The 22366-nt window shown below is 42.8% G+C and overlaps 1 protein-coding gene across 1 annotated transcript in view; it reads left to right on the top strand.

Moving 5' to 3' along the window:
• LOC138787888 (catalase-like) overlaps positions 1-20870 on the top strand; it is a 33695-nt gene extending 12825 nt beyond the window's left edge. Inside the window, exons 5-13 of the mRNA XM_069965169.1 lie at positions 2849-2953; positions 6567-6692; positions 6859-7050; positions 10101-10253; positions 11678-11819; positions 14557-14687; positions 17031-17138; positions 17908-17994; positions 20050-20870. Coding sequence (XP_069821270.1) covers positions 2849-2953; positions 6567-6692; positions 6859-7050; positions 10101-10253; positions 11678-11819; positions 14557-14687; positions 17031-17138; positions 17908-17994; positions 20050-20085 — 1080 coding nt within the window. The 3' untranslated portion in view covers positions 20086-20870. The remainder of the gene's footprint in view (positions 1-2848; positions 2954-6566; positions 6693-6858; positions 7051-10100; positions 10254-11677; positions 11820-14556; positions 14688-17030; positions 17139-17907; positions 17995-20049) is intronic.
• Positions 20871-22366: the final 1496 nt, after the last annotated feature.

The raw sequence follows: 22366 nt of genomic DNA, 5'->3' as shown, positions 1-22366 counted from the left end.
TCCGGAGCTGCACTTTCTATTAAGTGAACTGAAAGTTCTGTGTGGCCGCTATTCAATGAACAGTGGCCGCACAAAACTGACATGACAGTTTTTGATGGGGCTGCTAGCAATCCCGTCCAGAGTGTATACTGTGGGGGAGATTTATCGAACATGGTGTAAAGTGAAACTGGCTCAATTGCCCCTAGCAACCAATCAGATTCCACCTTTCATTCCTCACAGACTCTTTGGAAAATGAAAGGTGGAATCTGATTGGTTGCTAGGGGAAACTGAGCCAGTTTCGCTGTACACCATGTTTGATAAATCTCCCTCTATGTGTATACTCCGGCCGGGATCCCATTGACTGCAGTGCAACGTAAATATTCTATTGATCACGGCCGGTGTCGCAAAATTTACGTTATGTGAACTTAGCCTACAAGTGTTAGTGCTAAAATACTTGACAATACTTGGATGAGAACTTCGAGGTAGACTTAAGCAGAACAAGAGAGTGAATACTTGTGTGTGGATAGTATAGGGGCCGGGTAGGAGCCCTGATTAGTAACAGTAGTCAGGCAGGATGTGTGTAGAAATACAATATCTTGAAGAACATCTTGTACTCATGTTTAGATATAACTCTGATATCTGACCACTTCTGCCTGCACAATATTGGAGACCGCCGTGTAAGGTGATATGAGACCTAGGCCTTTGTCTTTGAAGACTATCTCTGAGTGGATGAGCGTGTGTCAGTAAAGTATGTCGGCTAAATGGATCTTTGCTTTACTGGGGATCAGTCCCTCTTCCTTTCCTTTGGGGGTGACTATCCTGACAGAATAAATCCTCGGTATAGACAAGGGTGATCCTAGTGTCCGGTTACCACACCTCTTGGGTTCAGCACTGCATACTGGCTGTCTGTCCCTGGTCTAGTCCCGGTCAGGCTTGTTTACTCACTGCAGCAGGAACTTTGGTCTGGGGTGTGTCTCTCATACACACTAACTAGGAGAACGAAAATAGACTAGACTACTTTTCAGACAGGAAACCCCTATCTTATATAGGATGGCGTCACAGGAAGTGTAGGTGAGAGAGAAGGTGGTGTACAGTCATGGCCAAAAGTTTTGAGAATGATACAAATATTAATTTTTACAAAGTCTACCGCTTCAGTTTTTAAAATGGCAATTTGCATATACTCCAGAATGTTATAAAGAGTGATCAGCTTAACAGCAATTACTTGCAAAGTCAATATTTGCCTAGAAAATTAACTTTATCCCCCAAAACACATTTCAACATCATTGCAGCCCTGCCTTAAAAGGACCAGCTAACATCGTTTCAGTGATTGCTCCATTAACACAGGTGTGGGTGTTGATGAGGACAGGGCTGGAGATCAATCTGTCATGATTAAGTAAGAATGACACAACTGGACACTTTAAAAGGAGGCTGGTGCTTGGCATCATTGTTTCTCTTCTGTTAACCATGGTTATCTCTAAAGAAACATGTGCAGTCATCATTGCACTGCACAAAAATGGCCTAACAGGGAAGAGTATCGCAGCTAGAAAGATTGCACCTCAGTCAACAATCTATCGCATCATCAAGAACTTCAAGGAGAGAGGTTCCATTGTTGCCAAAAGGGCTCCAGGGCGCCCAAGAAAGACCAGCAAGTGCCAGGACCGTCTCTTAAAAGTGTTTCAGCTGTTGGATCAGCTACCAGCAGTGCAGAGCTTGCTCAGGAATGGCAGCAGGCAGGTGTGAGTGCATCTGCACGCACTGTGAGGCGGAGACTCTTGGAGCAAGGCCTGGTCTCAAGGAGGGCAGCAAAGAAGCCTTTTCTCTAGAGAAAAACATCAGGGACAGACTGATATTCTGCAAAAGGTACAGGGAGTGGACTGCTGAGGACTGGGTTAAAGTCATTTTCTCTGATGAATCCCCTTTCCGATTGTTTGGGACATCTGGAAAACAGCTTATTGGGAGAAGACGAGGTGAGCGCTACCACCAGTCTTGTCTCATGCCAACTGTAAATCATCCTGAAACCATTCATGTGTAGGGTTGCTTCTCAGCCAAGGGAATCGGCTCTCTCACAGTCTTGCCTAAAAGCACAGGCATGAATAAAGAATGGTACCAGAATGTCCTCCAAGAGCAACTTCTCCCAACCGTCCAAGAGCAGTTTGACCATCAACAATGCCTTTTCCAGCATGATGGAGCACCTTGCCATAAAGCAAAGGTGATAACTAAATGGCTCAAGGAACAAAACATAGAGATTTTGGGTCCATGGCCTGGAAACTCCCCAGATCTTAATCCCATTGAGAACTTGTGGTCAATCATCAAGAGACGGGTAGACAAACAAAAACTAACAAATTCTGACAAAATGCAAGCATTGATTGTGCAAGAATGGACTGCTATCAGTCAGGATTTGGTCCAGAAGTTGATTGAGAGCAGCCAGGGAGAATTGCAGAGGTCCTGAAGAAGAAGGCGCAACACTGCAAATATCCACTTGCTGCACTTGCTTGCAATTATATTTCTGTATGTGATAAAAACATCTGACAAACACACATAAAAACCAGAGGGCAGCAGATCATGTGAAAATATAATATTTGTGTCATTCTCAAAACTTTTGGCCATGACTGTACAGGCGTGGACATGCCAGAGACATGTCAGTTTTCTACGGTGCCTCTAGAGATCCTGGCCGGGATTCCTTCAGCCTGCAGCACTACGTAAGTTCCGTGGAAATCATGGCCGTTGAAACAACTGCCGTTGTTTCCACGGAACTTACGTAGTGTGAACATAGCCTAAGTTTACACTAGGAGCAGTCCTTATTAAATGTGCTACTAGAGTTACGTCAGGGATCCTGGAATTCTCTGTAACTATGATGTTCTCTGTGCAGTTTCCGTCCTTCATACACAGTCAGAAAAGGAACCCACAGACACATCTGAAGGAGCCCGATATGGTATGGGACTTCTGGAGCCTGCGACCAGAGTCATTGCATCAGGTGAGTTATATCACATGGGACAAATCTAAATCATGGCCCTCGGTTACTCTGTAAAGCATTTGGAAAGTTACTCAGCATTATGTACATATTATCCAAATCTGAACTGTGAATTTTTCTTAAAGGGGTAGTCGCCAAAAAAATAGTTTCAAATCAACTGGTGTCAGAAAGTGCCAGAGATTTGTAATTTACTTCTATTAAAAACAAAAAATCTCAAGTCTTCCAGTACTTATTTGCTGCTGTATGTTCTGCAGGAAGTGGAGTATTCTTTCCAGTCTGGAGAGCAGGAGAGGTTCTATGGGGATTTGCTGCTGCTCTGGACAGTTCCTGACATGGACAGAGGTGGCAGCAGAGAGCACTGTGTCAGACTGGAGAGAACACACTACTTCCTGCAGACAGTGCAGGGGAAATGAACACTTGCAGACAAGTTCCCTCATACTTTACAGCTGATAGTTTGTGGTCTCAGCTTGGAGGTTGCGACTTATTCTCAGAGGTCACTGTCAACTACAATCATCATTGCTGCAACAAAGGGCCCGGCCAAATAACAGTTTGTATCTCCAGCTACATGACAATACTCCACTACCAGGACCGACCCTCCCATCACTTATTTACATATAACAGCTTACTCAGTAACAGGCTGGCAGAGCGCCACACGTTACACCCAGATTCAGTTTATCATTTACTCCACAGGCCCAGGGCTCCAGATGGCGACCAAAATGGTCGCCAATGCGACTAATATTTTGCAAATGGCGCCCAGATTTATTAATCTGGGCGCCATTTGCGACTGGCCCCGGCGGCGGCGCGCTGTCTCTTTAAGTCCGGGTCCCCAGCTGATGCGCGGCTGCCGGGGGTGTCCCGTCCTATCCCCGGCAGCGCGGCGCATCAGTGAGCTGCCTGGGGCCCTGACTTCCGGCACAGGAAGCGCGCGTCAGAGACGCTTCCTGTGTCAGAAGTCACAGCCCCGGCGTACAGGGAGCTCACTGACGCGCCGCGCTGCCGGGGATAGGACGGGACACCCCCGGCAGCTGCACATCAGCCGGGGACAGCGTCCGAAGAAGAAGAGGATCGCCGGGGGAGCGGGTTGTCAGGTGAGTTTGTGTGTTTGTTTTTTTTAAATACTGCTTAGCATAGAGGAGGAGGGGGGGCATCTATAATGGGGGGAAGAGAAGGGGGGGCATCTATAATGGGGGGAAGAGAAGGGGGGGCATCTATAATGGGGGGAGAAGAGGGGCCATCTATAATGGGGGGAAGAGAAGGGGGGGCATCTATAATGGGGGGAGAAGAGGGGCCATGTTCAAGGGGGGGAGAGGGGGCTATCTATAAGGGGAGGGGGTATCTATAAGGGGGGGAGAAGAGGGCATCTATAATGGGGGGGAGGAGGGGGCATCTATAATGGGGGGGAGGAGGGGGCATCTATAATGGGGTAGAGGGGGTCATCTATAAGGGGAGGGGGTATCTATAAGGGGGGGAGAAGAGGGGGCATCTATAATGGAGGGGAGAGGGGGCATCTATAATGGGGGGGGGAGAGGGGGCATCTATAATGGGGGGGAGAGGGGGCATCTATAATGGGGGGGGGAGAGGGGGCATCTATAATGGGGGGGAGAGGGGGCATCTATAATGGGGGGGAGGAGGGGGCATCTATAAGGGGAGGGGGCCATCTATAAGTGTAGGGCAAACTGGCTGCAGACACTGGGAGATAGATATATGCACAATTATTATTATCAGGGCCCCTCAGGTGTCTGTATTGTAGGGCGTCACTTGCATTAGTCACTAGGTGAGAGATATATCTATTTATATACACATCTTGTGGGGGGGTCACTATGGCTGCAGTCATAAGTCTAGCTCAGTATGTATAGACTGTTGCAAGCTTTTAAAGGGAACCTGTCACCCCCGGTGACGGGGTGACAGGCTCCCAATCCCCCGTTAGAGCCCCCTATACTCACCTCATCGCGCCGGATCCCGCTTCTGAAGATGGTCGGGTCACGGAGATCTCAGCCGCTGCAGCCCGGCGTGCACACTGAGAGATGAGTCCAACACTCATAGAGAATGACGGAGCGATGGACTCTCCTGTCATTCTCTGAGCGTTGGACTCATCTCTCAGTGTGCGCGCCGGGCTGCAGCGGCTGAGATCTCCGTGACCCGACCATCTTCAGAAGCGGGATCCGGCGCGATGAGGTGAGTATAGGGGGCTCTAACGGGGGGTTGGGAGCCTGTCACCCTGGCACGGGGGTCAACAGGTTCCCTTTAAGTTCAAGTTCAGAAGAGTAAGCCTCATTAAAAGGCTAGCCAAGTGAAGCTGAAGTACTGAGTCAGACTGTATATGGTTGTCAAGTTGCAAGTTTCCATGTTGAACATTTTCAAACTAAGAAAAGAGAGAATCTAAAGGAGGAGGATGCTGCCGTGGCCTCTGCACACAGTAAGTCCCATTTAACATAACATTAATTTTACATGGTTTAAAATGTTGGCGACCAAATATTCTATTTGGCGCCTAAATTTTTCAGGTTAGGAGCCAATGGCTCCTAGGTAAATTTTTTAGTCTGGAGCCCTGAGGCCTTATATCTTATAGTTGAGTCTAGCTCTGCTTGTAGTCCAGTCATTACCATGTAAATCTTTATAGTCAAATAGTCTCAGATCCACAATGTAACTACTACTATTCAGTCATATACAGTGCCAATTCAGATCTGTGTCTCCACAGATCATGCCCACTCACCATCACTAGTCCAACAGTGCCATCTCTTTCATTCTAGCACAGCTGCATCCATGTGTTTTATTACTGTAACTGTCATGTGATCACCAGCCCGACCCACAGAAAATCACAGTGTTCAATGTGTCAGAGGAAGTGGCCAGTCAGCTGACTTCCAGTGACCTAAAGGATGACATTGTCATCATGATCAATGTCACAGGGCAAACAATCTTTTTGGAAATATTCAGGAAATGGTCTGATAATATTCTGGGAACAGTACTTATCAGTTGCTGTATGTCCTGCAGGAAGTGGTGTATTCTTTCCAGCCTGGAGAGCTGAAGAGGTTTTCTGTGTGGATTTGCTACTGATCTGGACAGTTCCTGACATAGACAGAGGTGGCATCAGAGAGCACTGTGTCAGACTGGAGAGAATACACCACTTTTTGCAGGACATACAGCAGCTGATAAGTACTGGAAGACCAAAAAAGTAAATAACAAATCTCTGCGACTTTCTGGCACCAGTTTATTTAAAGAAAAAAAAAAAAGAATTTCTGGTGAACAACCTATTTAAGATTGTTTGTCAACAAAAGTTCTTTCTTGAGCGGACAATCTTTTGTCCGACTATAGTTAAAATGATTAATTGTTAAACCCGATAAATAATCATTTTACTTAAAATCGTCCATTTTAATCAAGTTAAAGACATACAGGCGCTTTTACAGAATACAAACCCTGCTTAGTCTGATCCTGCTGTCCCTTTGCTTCCTCTTCTTTGTAACCTACAGAAATTAAGGTGATTCATACATGACTACATAGGGTTTGTTTGTAGTCTGTAACCATGGATACACCTAGGCCTAAATAGGAGCTGTAAACACAAAACAATAGGAGTTTGCTAATCAAACAATAATAAATTATTTGGAATTTTTTTTTTACCAAGGTGACGTTCCTGTTCAGTGATCGCGGCATCCCTGATGGATACAGGTTCATGAACGGGTATGGATCTCACACCTTCAAACTGGTGAATGCCAAACATGAAGCCGTGTATTGTAAATTCCATTATAAGGTGAGATTCTAAGAAGTTTATGTTTGTTGGTAAAACAGATGGACAGTATAGGGCAGTCCATGTCCCTTTTCTGTCGGTCCTTATTCACATCTATTGCAGTTATAAGATATGCAATGTTTTTGCACGTTCGCCATTTCTAAGCATCTTCACGTTTCACGTCCTGCAGTCTAATCAAGGCATCAAGAATCTGTCGGTAGAAGAAGCAGAGAGGTTGGTGGCACACGACCCTGATTACGCCATCCGGGACCTGTTCCAGGCCATCGCTAAGAAGGACTTCCCATCATGGACCATGTACATCCAGGTCATGACTTTCCAGCAGGCTGAGAAGTGTCCCTTTAATCCGTTTGACCTCACCAAGGTAAGTAACGCCACCACTTCTGGTCTGTGCCAGGCTCTACACATGAAAACATCAAGGGGTTAAAACTTCTGCAACTCCTGAATTCTACCTCTAAGATTCCTAAATTCAAAATATGCTAAGTCACATGACATTACTGATCCTGTACTGATCCTGAGTTACATCTTGTATTATACTCCAGAGCTGCACTCACTATTCTGCTGGTGGGGTCACTGTGTACATACACTACAAGGCTGCAGGCAATATTTAGCTGAATAATAATAATAATAATAATAATAATAATAATAATAATTAATAATAATATTATTATTATTATTCTGTCTGGTCCTCTGACCAGTTAAAGGTTTGCGCCCAGTTCTTAGATCTGTAGTTGTGTAATATGTGAAATGGCACAGAATCCCTAATGCAAAGTAAACCTGTGTACACATGGGAACAATGTATTTGTCGGGGATTCAGACTGTGTGAACCGATAAATAATCTGTCATTTGATATCAGCGATAGCACCAGCCATAGATTCTACAGTGATACTGCAGATTGGTAATATGACCTTCAAGCAGCTCTTAAAGGGAAACTAACATTGTTAGAAGAACTTGCTGTTATGTTCCTATAGGGCAGGGATGGCGACCCTACGGAACTCCAGCTGTTACAAAACTACAATTCCCATCATGCCTGGACAGCCAAATATATGGCTTTGGCTGCTCAGGTATGATGGGAATTATAGTATTGCAACCACTGGAGGGCTGAAGGTGATTTATCCCTGCTATAGGGTCTGGATGTTAAAGGGATTAACCAGGTTGAGGAAAAACATGGCCACTTTCCTCTATAAACAGCACCTCTCCTGTCCTCAGTTTCAGTGTGGTATTGCAGCTCAGTTCTATTTTAGTGAAGGGAGCTGAGTTGTAATACCACACATAACCTGAGAACAGAGGTGGCGCTGTTTTAGCAAGAAAGTAGTTATTTGTGAGTAGATATTAGAGGTTAATACAGTATGGGGCCCTGATTTTATTATCGACAACATCAGTGATGTCTAGATGTGAACGTGTCTCCATCATATGTCAGTCTTTCTATTCCTTCCCATTGGCTCATGCTATATACCTAGTTCTTCTGGTTATGAAACCGCCAGTCCTCTACGGCTGCCAACATGTGCTGCCAGGGATCTACAGGTTATTGGTCCAAATAAAAGGATTTAGATTGATATTAATCCGGACTAATCCTAATCATGCAGTGAGTTTATTATTTCATTTTTCTGTTGTGTTATATGAACTTCTATACGATTCTAAAGGGAACTGGCTCTATCAGGGCCGGCTCCAGGTTTTTGTGGGCCCTCGGGTGACGAAGCCTCAGCGGGCCCCTCATCCATGCATCGTCTATCCACAATCAATAGAGACACACACTTACTGACTGACATACATTACTGACTGACACACATTACTGGTAGTGATGATCGAACCCGAACCCGCTGACTCCCGCTGCCTTTCCGTTCCGTGGGGAAGGTGGAGACAGCCCGAGTACCGACGATGGTTTGGGTTCGTATGAACTTGAACCTCGGCCCTGTTCGATCATCTCTAATTACTGACACACATTACTAAGGGGCCAGTTACACAGAAAGATTATCTGCCAAAGATTTTAAGCCAAAGCCAGAAACAGACAATAAACAGAGATCAGGTCATAAAGGAAAACCTGAGATTTTTCCTCTTATCAAATCCATTCCTGGCTTTGGGCCCTATTCCACCAGACGATTATCGTTTGCATAATCGTTAACGATTAACGATCTCAAACGACCGCTATTGCGAAAGACCTGAAAACGTTCACTCATTTCCATGGAATGATAATCGTTAACTTATGATCGTAATTGCGATAGTTTTTTCTTCGCTATTGCGTTCGTATCTATTGCGAACGACCGAACGATGTCTTATTCAATGCGAACGATTTGCGAACGTTTTGCAAACATGCAACGATAAAAATAGGTCCAGGTCTTATAAAGCGATCAACGATTTCTCGTTCGGTCGTTAATCGTTAACTGCATTTCAACCGAACGATTATCGTTTAGATTCGAACGATTTATCGATAATCTGAACGATAATCGTCCGGTGGAATAGGGCCCTTAGTCTTCAGATCTTTGGCAGATAATCTGTCAGATAATCTTTCTGTGTATATAGACCCTAACTGACACACATTACCGACTGACACACATTAACGACTGACACACATTACTGACAGACATTACTGACTGACACACAAACACATTACTGACACACACACTTAGTAACACACATTACTGACTGACACACATTACTGACAGACTTTACCGACGGACACACAAACACATTACTGACTGACACATCTTATTGACTGACTGACACAAATTACTGACTGTCTGGCATTTCTGACTGACACACACACACACACACACACACACACAGCTCAGCCTTCTCCTTCTTACTATCTGTCTGGCTGATCTTCACCCTGTGAGGTTAAGGACCTGCGGGTCATGTGATCAGGTCCTTCACCCTATTTCTCTCTGTGCAGGTCCTGCTCCTTTTTTCTTCTGTGTCTTCTGATGTTCAGCTCATAATATATATAATTTGCTGGGTACGTTCACACTTACCGGATCCGCAGCTGATTTTCTGCTACGGATCCTGTAGGTGTGAACGCACCCTAAATGTTATTTTCACTTATGCTTTATACATCCATAAAAAGAGTTTGACTCACGTTTCGTTGTCTTCGTTTTTTTTTTAATTTTTTTTCATCTGGTATATTCACATGACATTCACATAAGATTCTGATGTTCAGCTGTCACCCTGCACTACAGTGATGGAGCCCTGGGCCCCTAGAAGCGCTGTGTGCCCTGGCACTTGCCCGGGTGTGCTGACACCAGCCCTGGGCTCTATGATCTATGAGATGCTAGAATGAAGGTCTAGGATGAGGGTCAGCACCTGCCTAGGGTGCCACCTCCTACCAGGCAGGGGTAACTGTTGGCTAGTTCCAGCACCAGGATAGATATAAATTTAAGTTTTACCATATTGTTCTTGTTTTTCTTCTGCATTACAAAGGTCTGGCCTCACAACGAATACCCCCTCATCCCTGTGGGTAAACTGGTGCTCAACAGGAACCCTGACAATTACTTTGCAGAAGTGGAGCAGATCGCATTTGACCCCAGCAACATGCCCCCTGGGGTTGAGCCGAGCCCGGACAAAATGCTCCAGGTAAGATGAGCTGCTGGGGTTATTCTTTACAGGGTAGAAAATCGTCCAAGTAACTGTGAATTGTATAGGACCCATTCTATCTATGATTGTGGCTACCACAGTCTGTACATTTGCCTGGAGTCTGGACTGAACAAAAAAAAAAAATGGTCTGGTTTCAGAAAGTTATATGGATTTGTAATTTACTTCTATTTAAAAATCTCAAATCTCCCAGTACTTATCAGCTGCTGGATGTTCTGCAGGAAGTGGTGTATTGTTTCCAGTGTGACACAGCGCTCTCTGCTGCCACCTTTGTCCATGTCTGTTCAGACCAGTAGCAAATCCCCATAGAAAACCTCTCCTGCTCTGGACAGTTCCTGACATGGACAGAGGTGGCAGCAGAGAGCACTGTTTCAGACTAAAGAAACCATCATTTCTTGCAGGACATACAGCAGCTGATACGCATGGGAAGACTTGAGATCTTTAAATAGAAGTGAATTACAAATCTATATAACTTTCTGAAACCAGTTGATTTGAAAGAGAAATTAAGTTGCTGGAGTACCCCTTTAAAATTCTGTGGGCACGGTCAGTGGGTGATCCATGTCATAGATCAATGAAATCCCACTAAAGTGTGACAGTCTTTAGTTTGTAATATGATTGGTTTTGAATGTGACACAGTAGCAGAGCTGCTAAACTATCTAATAAAAAGGTGGTGTTATATCGCCATCTAGTGTCAACACGGTTAATGACATGGTCTCATTCTGCCAGTCCACTTTCTAGTGTGCGTCATTATCTGTACTTGTTTGTGTATAAAACTCTCCCTACCTGAGAAATGTCTGAGATCAGTGATCTAAGGTTTACCCCATTATTCTATGGCTGAAGCCTCTACTTAAATAAGGGGAATATATTACGTGTATTACTGCAGGATATACAAATTACACCGTTTCCTGTATTTAATTCCTATTTTCTTTATTTAATAATTTCCGTTAAAGGGGTTATCCAGCAAAAATCTTTTTCTTTCAAATCAACTGGTTTCAGAAAGTTATATAGATTTGTAATTTACTTTTATTTAAAAATCTCCAGTTTTCCGGTACTTATCAGCTGCTGTATGTCCTGCAGGAAGTGGTGTATTCTTTCCAGTCTGACATAGTGCTCTCTGCTGCCACCTTTGTCCATGTCAGGAACTGTCCAGAGCAGGAGAGGTTTGCTGCTACTCTGGACAGTTCCAGTCTGGGACAGAGCACGGTGTCAGACTGGAAAGAATGCACCATTTCCTGCAGGACATACAGCAGCTGATAAGTATAGCAAGACTCAAGATTTTTAAATATGATTTGAAAGAAAAAATATTTGCTGGATAACCCCTTTAAGGTTTAACGGGGAGGGTGGTTGGATTTCTGTGTTTTATTTACCTATAATATGGCATTTCATGTTTTTTCTATGTCTTATAGGGACGTCTCTTCTCCTACCCAGATACCCACAGACATCGTCTTGGTGCTAATTACTTACATCTGCCTGTGAATTGCCCCAGGAGGGCTGCACATGTCTCCAACTACCAGCAGGATGGTCCCATGTGCATCTTCAGTGCTCCATGTAAGAGTCCAGCTGACACAGTAATGCTGAGGGGCACAATATACAGCCCTTGTGTATGTTAGTATGTTACTATGTAATTTATTTTTTACATTTTTTTTTTATTTTTTAACAAAAGCAGTGATTGCAGTACTGAGCCTGACCACTGGGTGTGCTGTTAAATACTTCCATAACTAAATCATCCACAGGCTTCTAGTGCCACCTAGTGGTTGAAATGTTTATAGCAGTAATTTTCTGCTTTTGAACCCCATCTTCTGGCATTCTTCGGCTCTACTGCTCTACACCACTGGGTATTTTATATCAAACCCAAGTTTTTTTGGTTTTAGTATCTTTTTTTTCTGAGGCATAGATTGAGTCTGTAATATAAGGCACAGTTACAGATCTTATTGATGCCGTAGCCCTGTATCTAAATACCTTAACATTGAGTGTTTTTTTTGGGGCAACCAGTTGATGTTTGTCCAACGCCACGGTATATGGTTGTCCATTATATAACCCTGGCTTGTTTCACAACAGCCTTGTTTTTGCCTGTATGTCTCCTATGTATAGTACCTTTCTTCTCATGTTGTATAATAGTCATCAGATTTCTTTGATGACAGAAGAGCATTATTCCTAGACATCACATGCTGCGCTCCCTCTCATGCTGCTGTCATCTGCTCTGACACATCAGCAACATCCCACCCCATCTGAACCCATATTTAGCATATAGCATTAGATTCTTAAAGGGATTTTCCAGCGTAATCACCATACAGTTAACTTTTACATATACTTTGTGTTCAGTTCATAATCTCTGCCTTCTGTCATTGGACGTGAACAGCCATAGTCACTCTACACTCCCAAATCAGATCCCTATTTTCTATATACAGTATAATATACAATTTATACAAACGAACACTGGGTTTTAGTTTATAAAAATATATATAGTTTTTATTATGTATACATCGGTACCAAATACACACTATATCTCATTAGAAAAAAGTTTAAAAATGACCACAAAAAATAAAATAATTACATAAAAAAAACTGGTGTCAGTAGATATAAATCATCATGGAAGGTGCAGCTATGATAATCTCTTTTTGTTCTAGTACTCTACCTCAATATGTTACACAGGGGTATATATGTATCTAGGGGCTAAACAGTCTCCTAGTATCCCATCTGATTGCATACAATTTACAAGAGGTCTAAAATCAACTATTATTATCTTCTAATTCTATTGCACTCACCCATACTCACCCATGAAGTGGGGAAGATGGCAGTGTTGGAATATGGGGAAGCCGGCGGGATTATAGTGATATTAATATAGGATGTAATAATTAGAGATATATGCTGTGTACTTGTTTGGTTCACAATATGGGGTTCTTTTCTTGCCCCCTATATATTTTTGGTATAGGAAGATTGCACGATATATTTATGAATACACTTGTATTTTTTTGCACTAGCACTTTTTGATTATCGATAAGTTTATTATATTTATAGCATTGTTTTCATGTTTTATATGGATTTGATTTATTTTGTAGTATTAATATACGTATGATTTTGTATTATTAATAATTTTGCACATTGCACTTTATAATGTGATCACGTATTTATATTGATATATTATTCTTTTTTCTTCATAATCACATATATATATATATATATATATATATATATATGTTTTTTCATAACATTAGGTAGATTTATATTGTATTCACATAATTAGACTTATAGGCAGATAGTAACATCCCCGCCACATTAAGATCATCCAGCACTGGTCAGTCTATATGATTGGGTTATATACACACATCTGCAATGGTATAGATAGAGTACACTTTTATTGGATGATTTAGACATGTGACCCGGCATCTCTGGGCGTGCGCGCTGAGACGGTTGCTGACGCCGGCGACGTATCCGGGGGGCCTCAATGTCCGATGTGCGCATGTCCGTGACGTAATATCGCGGTCATGCGCACTAGGAGTGAGCCGCCTGCCCGGATGTGACGCGGCCTCCGCTTCCGGCTCGGCGCGCCGCAATCCCGGAAATGCGGGCAAGCTAATTGGGACTTAGACATATATAAGGGGGTAAGGAATAGACAGGGGCAGTTCCCTGAGGAAGATAACGAAACGTACGTAGGGACGGCTCTTTCTGGTGTTCTGGCAGCATGGGTGAGTGCAATAGAATTAGAAGATAATAATAGTTGATTTTAGACCTCTTGTAAATTGTATGCAATCAGATGGGATACTAGGAGACTGTTTAGCCCCTAGATACATATATACCCCTGTGTAACATATTGAGGTAGAGTACTAGAACAAAAAGAGATTATCATAGCTGCACCTTCCATGATGATTTATATCTACTGACACCAGTTTTTTTTAATGTAATTATTTTATTTTTTGTGGTCATTTTTAAACTTTTTTCTAATGAGATATAGTGTGTATTTGGTACCGATGTATACATAATAAAAACTATATATATTTTTATAAACTAAAACCCAGTGTTCGTTTGTATAAATTATAGTGTGGGTTGTTTCTTTGATAAGGTGACATCTGGTGGTGCAGGGTGGTACTGCAGCCTGAGTTGTGAGATTACCCCGTTCCCCTTATCTCAAACCTTGTGTGTAAGTATAATATACAAGGCTAAATTATATTCTGCTGGGTTTATACAATCCATACAATGAATGCCATTCTAGCTATAATCCCTTTCTTGTGTATCTTAAAGGCAACAATTAAAGTGTTTTTTTTTTGTTTTTTTTTTAATCCTTTAGGTAATGTCCCAAATTATTACCCGAACAGCTTCAGTGCTCCTCGGCATGATCACAAGTGCAATGAAAGTGCGTTCTCCACCTCAGGAGACATCACCCGCCATGACAGCAGTACTGAAGACAACGTGTCTCAGGTGAGGAGAGGGGTTGGGACCAGGCCTAGTCTGTTTGCCAGTAGTACACATACAGGGCATCCTTGCCTTTACTTCTCTGGCCAATCATAGCACAGAACAGCATCTACTTTTTTCTGCCATGTCATGGCATGGTGCTGGGCAGTGGTGTAGCTATCATGGAGGCAGACCATGCAACTGCGCCAGGGCAGGGACAGGTGAGTAGTGCTGTCTGCCCCCCTCTACAGGCCAGCATACTCATACTCTCCTGGCCCTACCCTGGGACCCAATCAATCAACCTGATTGCTGGGCTGATGATTTACACAGTACCCTGATATAGATGGCATGTCGCGAATGAAAAGGTTACTGATGCACTGGTGTTACAAGGTGCCATGTGAGCAGAAATTAAAGAAACAGCAGCAAGGCAAGGAAGGAGTTACACTAAGCCCTTTTACTTTTTTATTTTATTTTATATATTGTAAGGACTCTGCCAGTTACCAGTTAGGACAATACCAAGGGTGAAGAAGGGATTTGCCCACAACAACCATTAAAGTTATTAAATAACCATTTTATTCCAGACCAGACCTACATAATGTAGACCCCAGTATCAGGCCCCCAGCACAATACAGATCCTAGAATAAGGCCCCAAGCATATTGTAGACCCCAGTATCAGATCCCCAGCATATTAAAGATCTCAGTACCAGGCCCCCTAGTGTATTATAGACCCCAGTATCACATCCCCAGCATATTATAGACCCCAGTATCACATCCCCAGCATATTATAGACCCCAGTATCACATCCCCAGCATATTATAGACCCCAGTATCACATCCCCAGCATATTATAGACCCCAGTATCACATCCCCAGCATATTATAGACTCCAGTATCACATCCCCAGCATATTATAGACCCCTGTATCAGAACTTCAGTATGTTATAGACCCCAGTATCAGACCCCCAGTATATTATAGACCCCAGCATCAGGCCCCCAGTATATTATAGACCCAGAATCAGACGCGGGTGTATTATAAATGCTGGAATCAGACCCCAGTGTATTATAAACCCAAATGTCAGCCCTTATGATATTATAGACCCTAGTATCAGACCCCCAGCATAATATAGGCCCCAGTATACTAAGAAGGCAGCATTGATTATGAAGTGGGGACAATAAGGTACCTAACAGAGGAGGATAGCTAAGACAGTTCGGCATCTGATAGGAGGGGAAGCAGTAAGGACAGTAGGGCATCTGACCAGGGCCGGATTAAGGTTGATGGAGGCCCCTTAGGCGACAATCCCTCCCCCCCTCCCCCAAAAAAAAACAAATAAATAAATAAACGATACCACGATCTATACAAATGGCTGCTTACTGTAGGTGACTTAGCACAGACCCCTCCTCGCTCCTGGCTGTATGGGTCAGCATCCTCTTTTGTTATGCACGTGGTCACTAGAGGCTGCAGTACAAGGGAAGATGCCAGGCCCTAGAGACAGGAGCAGAGGGGGGGGGGGACTAAGTATCAGAGTGTATTCCCACATTGTGTTTGTGTTAATAACGCAATGTGAGAACACAGCACTTTCTGCGCGCTGTTGCCCACTGTATCAGGGCCCTATTACATGGCCTGATATCCTGGGTAAGCAGCACCGTTCTGCTAGGGTTTGAGCTGGTGGGGGCCCCTAAGTGGTGGAGGCCCCGGGGCAAGTGCCCCTGGTGCCCTCCCTTTAATCCAGCCCTGCATCTGACATATGGAGCAGGGCAGTAATACAGGATGTATCTCAATACTGAAAATGTCTTATAGACCAGTGTCCTGCTTTTCTTCCATCCTCTTCTGCAGTTGGATGAACTGTGATCTGATCCCTGACTGACCCCCCCCCCCCCTCCCACAAATGGCAGCATACCATGGACGGGACTATTTATACTAAATGCAGAAGCTGCTGTCTCTTGAATCTTATCCTATCAGTTCCCGAGCTGCCGAGTACAGTTTAGGAGTATCAGGGAATGAGGCGGTGGAGCCATCAACTCCTGCTTCTGGATCACTGTGCAGGTGCTGGTGCCGCTCCCTCATGTGGCCCTGACTGTCAGGTAACATATCAGCTAACCCATGAAATCAGGGTCAGGGACAGGTATATGCTGCCAATATCCAAGCACCAATATAACATATAATACCGCTATACAGTGATACCAGGTCTACACAGGGTGTGCAGAAAATCATCAACATATGTCTTATAAGGACCAGGATGGTCATGTTAGATACCAGGTCTGCTGCAAGAGCATGCCGCTACTACCACCACTACCATCAATGACCCCATCAATGAATATATTTAGATGAATATGGCGCCATCATTAGTGACATCATCATTGTTTCCTCTTAGGTCAGACTCTTCTACAATAAGACGCTAAATGAAGCCGAACGTCAGAGACTCTGTGAAAACATCGCCAGGAACCTGAAGGATGCTCAGATCTTCATCCAAGAGAGAGCAGTAAGTGACCAACCAAATCAATTTTAAAATTCCATTTTGGAATATCAAAGCTCCTGACTGGTTGATTTTAAAGACCCTCCATTGTCTTAAAGGTGGAGCTATAAAAAGTCTTGGTTCAGTGAGACCCACCAGCTAATATTTTAGTATGGGGGCAGTGATAAGTGTATAGTTGGAGTAAGGGCCCTATTCCACCGGACGATTATCGTTCGCATAATCGTTAACAATTAACGATCTCAAACGACCGCTATTGCAAAAGACCTGAAAACGTTCACCCATTTCCATGGAACAATAATCGTTACTTATGATCGTATTTGCGATTGTTTGTTCTTCGCTATTTTTTCGCTATTGCGTTCGTATAAACTGCGAACGACCGAACGATGTCTTATTCAATGCGAACGATTTGCGAACGAGCAACGATAAAAATAAGTCCAGGTCTTATAAAGCGATCAACGATTTTTCGTTCGGTCGTTAATCGTTAACTGCATTTCAACTGAACGATTATCGTTTAGATTCGAACGATTTAACGATAATCTGAACGATAATCGTCCGGTGGAATATGGCCCTAAGGGAACAGATAAAGCATTTCCCCAGGTCTTTACCCTTACTCCACCACTAGGGGGAGTGTAAGACGTATAAATTGAACTCGCGTAGTAAACAGTACACGGTAACTTCAAACCAGATTTCAATCAGATTTTCTTTATTATACTATATTATCTGGATGGAGAGCCTAGTTGGTCAAAGTTATATTGTAATTTCACATTTTTTTTAGGTGAAAAATTTCCAAGACGTCGACCCAGACTATGGTGCTCGTATCCAGACTCTGCTGGACAAGTATAACAAGGCCTGTGGAAAAAAGGTAAGAGCCTATGCGACACAATTTATTCCAGAGTGTAAGATGAAACAGTAGTTGTATATAAAAATATATATTTCCAAAGCCTCCCAGACTCTTAAAGTGGTAGTTCACTAAAAAATCTTTTCCTTCAAATCAGTTGGAGCCAGGAAGTTCCAGAAATCTTCCAGTACTTATCAGCTGCTGTATGCCCTTCAGGAAGTGGTGTATTCTTTCCAGTCTGGAGAGCAGGAGAGGTTTTCTTTGAGGATTTGCTGCTGCTCTGGACAGTTCCTGACATGGACAGAGGGGGGAGTAGAGAGCACTGTGTCAGACTGGAAAGAATACACAGCTTCCTGCAGGACATACAGCAGCTGATAAGTACTGGAATACTGAAGATTTTTTAAAAATAGAAGTGAATTATAAATCTCTGACACCAGTTGATTGAATAGAAATATTTTTGTTAACTATATAATATATAATATGTCTCATTCGTTCAAAATGGAATCCAAAGCACAATGGGGTATTGTGACACAGATCTGTGTCTTGCCATGACAATAACCCATGCTACATTACATTATGAAATCAAAGATGGAGGTATGAAAGGTACCATGTGTCTCGTTGACCAAACAGCTATCTAACAGTTTCAGCAGTTTGGAACCTGAATTGCAGCTTATAGATGGCCACTTTCTTCCAGAGACAGCACCGCTCTTGTCTCCAGTTCAGGTGCGGTTTGCAATTAAAGGGGTTATCCAGCGCTACAAAAACATACCCACTTTTCCCCCTCTCTTGTCTCCAGATTGGGTGGGGTTTGAAACTCAGTTCCATTGAAGTAAATGGAGCTTAATGACAAACCACACCTGAACTGGAGACAAGAGTGGTGCTGTCTGTGGAAGAAAGCGGCCATGTTTTTGTAGCGTTGGATAATCCTTATAAGCTCCATTTACTTCAATGGAACTAAGTTGCAAAACCTGCACCCAAACTAGAGACAAGACAGGAGCTGTCTCTGGAAGAAAGTGGCCATGTTTTTCTATTGCTGGATAACCACTTTAAGTTTATTTGCTTGTCTAATACTATTTCTTTATGTTTGTTCATTATTGGTGATATGAGGGAGTGGTATATCACATATACTTATATCTATCTATCTATCTATCTATCTATCTATCTATCTATCTATCTATCTATCTATCTATCTATCTCATCTATCTATCTATCTATCTATCTATCTATCTATCTATCTATCTATCTATCTCCTATCTATCTATCTATCTATCTATCTGTCTCCTATCTATCTATCTATCTATCTATCTATCTATCTATCTCCTATCTATCTATCTATCTATCTATCTATCTATCTATCTATCTATCTTCTGTCTATCTTCTATCTATCTATCTATCTATCTATCTATCTGTCTGTCTATCTTTATTTTTTTATTTTTCTTTTCTTTGTAGACTATAGTATTTATTCTACATTTCATCTCTTTAGTGAAATAGATAATTTAGCATTGCATTCTGGTTCATGGTCACTTCCATTTGTATGTTAGAGGGGCTGTCCAGTCTTTGAAAAACACGTCCGCTTTCTTTAAAGGGGTTATCCAGCGCTACAAAAACATGGCCACTTTCTTTCAGAGACAGCCCCACTCTTGTCTCCAGCTTGGGTGCAGGTTTTGCTGCTCAGTTCCATTGAAGTGAATGGAGCTTAATTGCAAACTGCACCTGAACTGGAGACAAGAGGAGTGTTGTCTCTGAAAGAAAGTGGCCATTTTTTTGTAGCACTGGATAAACCCTTTAAAACCTTAGTTTGGGTGTAAGTTTTCAGCTCCATTCCATTGAAGGGAATAAAGGCAAATCGCAATACCACACACAACCAGGGGCGGCACTGTTTTTGCAAGAAAGTACTTGCTTCATCTAATCCTGGATAACCCCTTTAAAATCTATTGTTAAACATGAGGTGCACCATAGAGGAAACATTTTTTCACTTTGGTGTTTTTAGTTTGGCGGTGTCTAGGTCCGGCATTTTATCAGTGTGAAGTGACAACTACATTTTGCCTACAATAACCTACTTTGCTATCTCTGCTTTAGGAACCGCTGCATTGTTACACTCGCTGTTCGTCCTGAAAGCGTGCAGGGACCGTGAAGATTTTTATACCAAAGAAAAAAAACGCCATGCTATTAAACCAAAGGCCATCACTAATTGTAGAACAACACGTCCCAGTCTGTCAGTGCAGCCACAGCTTGTACTACCGGATTTAGAGGAAAGAATCATTTTTATCTTTGAGTTTATGCTTCTTTTTATATGCTTAATGTAGAAATGGCGATTCTTCTTTCTATTATCGTAGTACGCGGTGTCTATTGTGGGAGGAACTTAAAGGGGTAGTGCGGTCTAAGACATTTTTTTCACTAAGTAACACACATTACAAAGTTATACAACATTGTAATGTGTGTTATTTAAGTGAATGGCCCCCTTCCCCATGTCCCCCCATTCGACCACGGACCCCGAAGTGTGATACACTATACTTACGGAATCACTGTCGACCATCTTGGGACGTTCACGTCATCTTCAGGAGACCGGCCTGACTGCTCCGTCCATACCTCATTCCGGCCCCCCTCCAAAGGGTCATCAGCTGCTTAGTCGCCATTGGCTGAGCATAACAGTGGGGGGGAGGGGACGTAACATGGGGAAGGGGGCCATTCACTTAAATAACACACATGTATAACTTTGTTATGTGTTTTATTTAGTGAAAAAATGTCTTAGACCGCACTACCCCTTCAAAAGCCACAAATCTGCCCCTTTTTGACACCAATTTTCTCATAAGCATTGATACATTTCCCTTGTTTTTATATGATGCATATGTTTCTGTAGCCAGTATATTTTACCAATAAAATTTGAGATGTAGCAGTTACATTTATTTCCTGACATTTTGTGTTCAGCACTGTGTAAAAGAGGTACTCCAGCGAAAATTTTTTTCTTTTAAATCAACTGGCTTCAGAAAGTTATATAGATTTGTAATTTACTTCTATGTAAAAATCTCATGTCTTCCAGTACTTATCAGCTGCTGTATGTCCCGCAGGAAGTGGTGTATTCTGTCTGACACAGTGCTCTCTGCTGCCACCTCTGTCCATGTGAGAAACTATCCAGAGCAGGAGAGGTTTTCTATGGGGATTTGCTACTACTGCTCTGGACAGTTCCTGACACGGACAGAGGTGGCAGCAGAGAGCACTGTGTCAGACTGAAAAGAAAACACCACTTCCTGTAGAACATACAGCAGATGATAAGTATGGGAAGACTTGAGATTTTTTAAATAGAAGTAAATGACAAATCTATATAACTTTCTGAAACCAGTTGATTTTTGTCAGAGTACTCCTTTAAAGATATGAAGTATATACCTCACAATACAGCAACACAGAAACCAAAGACCAGACTGTCAGACTTCATATCTAGGCTGTTGTTGTTTCAGCTGTTATAAAACTACAATTTCCATTAGGCCTGGATAGCCAAAGCCAAGGCTTTGGCTGTCCAGGCATGATGGGAATAGTAGTTTTGCAACAGTTGGAGGGCCACAAGTTCCCCATCCCTGCTTTATATGATATTGCAGGTAAGGCCTCAGGCCATGGATACTGTGTATGCAGCAGATGATTAGCTTTAAAGGGGTAGTTCAGCAAAAAAAAAAAAAAAAAGTGGCAGAAAGTTCCATAGGTCTTTAATTGATTTATTTTAATAATCTCAAGTCTTGCTCAAGTCTACTGCTCTGGACAGTTCCTGACATGGACAGAGGAGGCAGCAGAGAGCACTGTGTCAGACTGGAAAGAATACACCACTTCCTGTTGGACATACAGCAGCTGATAAGTACTAGAAGACTGGAGATTTTTTAAATAGAAGTAAATTACAAATCTATATAACTTTATGAAACCAATTGATTTGAACAAAAACGTTTTTCACCGGAGTACCCCTTTAAGAGTTTGCCAGGTTGGGTTAAAAAAAAAATACTAATCAGGTTGTTAAAAAAAGAATCATTGCCCATTGACCGCACATCTCCCCGTGTAGTAGGGAATACCTGGCTAATCGCTTGGCATTACGATCATCCATGTAGCCCATGTTATTACCGAGCTGTCTAAAAGGTTCAGTAACCAAGTGCTGATGAGTACCCGTACTCACCTGGATAATGTAGAGCCGTCGTCTAATATGATCCTACCTTTACCCTATTTTCCGGATCAGTGAATGAGAACGCTCCAGGTTAAAGTCTGACAGTTTGTTAACAAGATTAGCTACAGATCTGGACTTTGATTCGCCGTGGTTCTGTCTCTACAGTGCTGCGGCGAATCAAAGGGGGAGATTTCAAGACTATGGCCCACATTGTCTACACCTGATACAACTGCAGCAAACCCCCAGCTGTGTGAA

Source organism: Dendropsophus ebraccatus, chromosome 4 (genome assembly GCF_027789765.1).
Source record: "Dendropsophus ebraccatus isolate aDenEbr1 chromosome 4, aDenEbr1.pat, whole genome shotgun sequence".
In the NCBI taxonomy this organism is placed as follows: Eukaryota; Metazoa; Chordata; class Amphibia; order Anura; family Hylidae; genus Dendropsophus; species Dendropsophus ebraccatus.
Note: the sequence above shows the minus strand (reverse complement) of the source record. Positions and strands in the feature narration are given on the sequence as shown.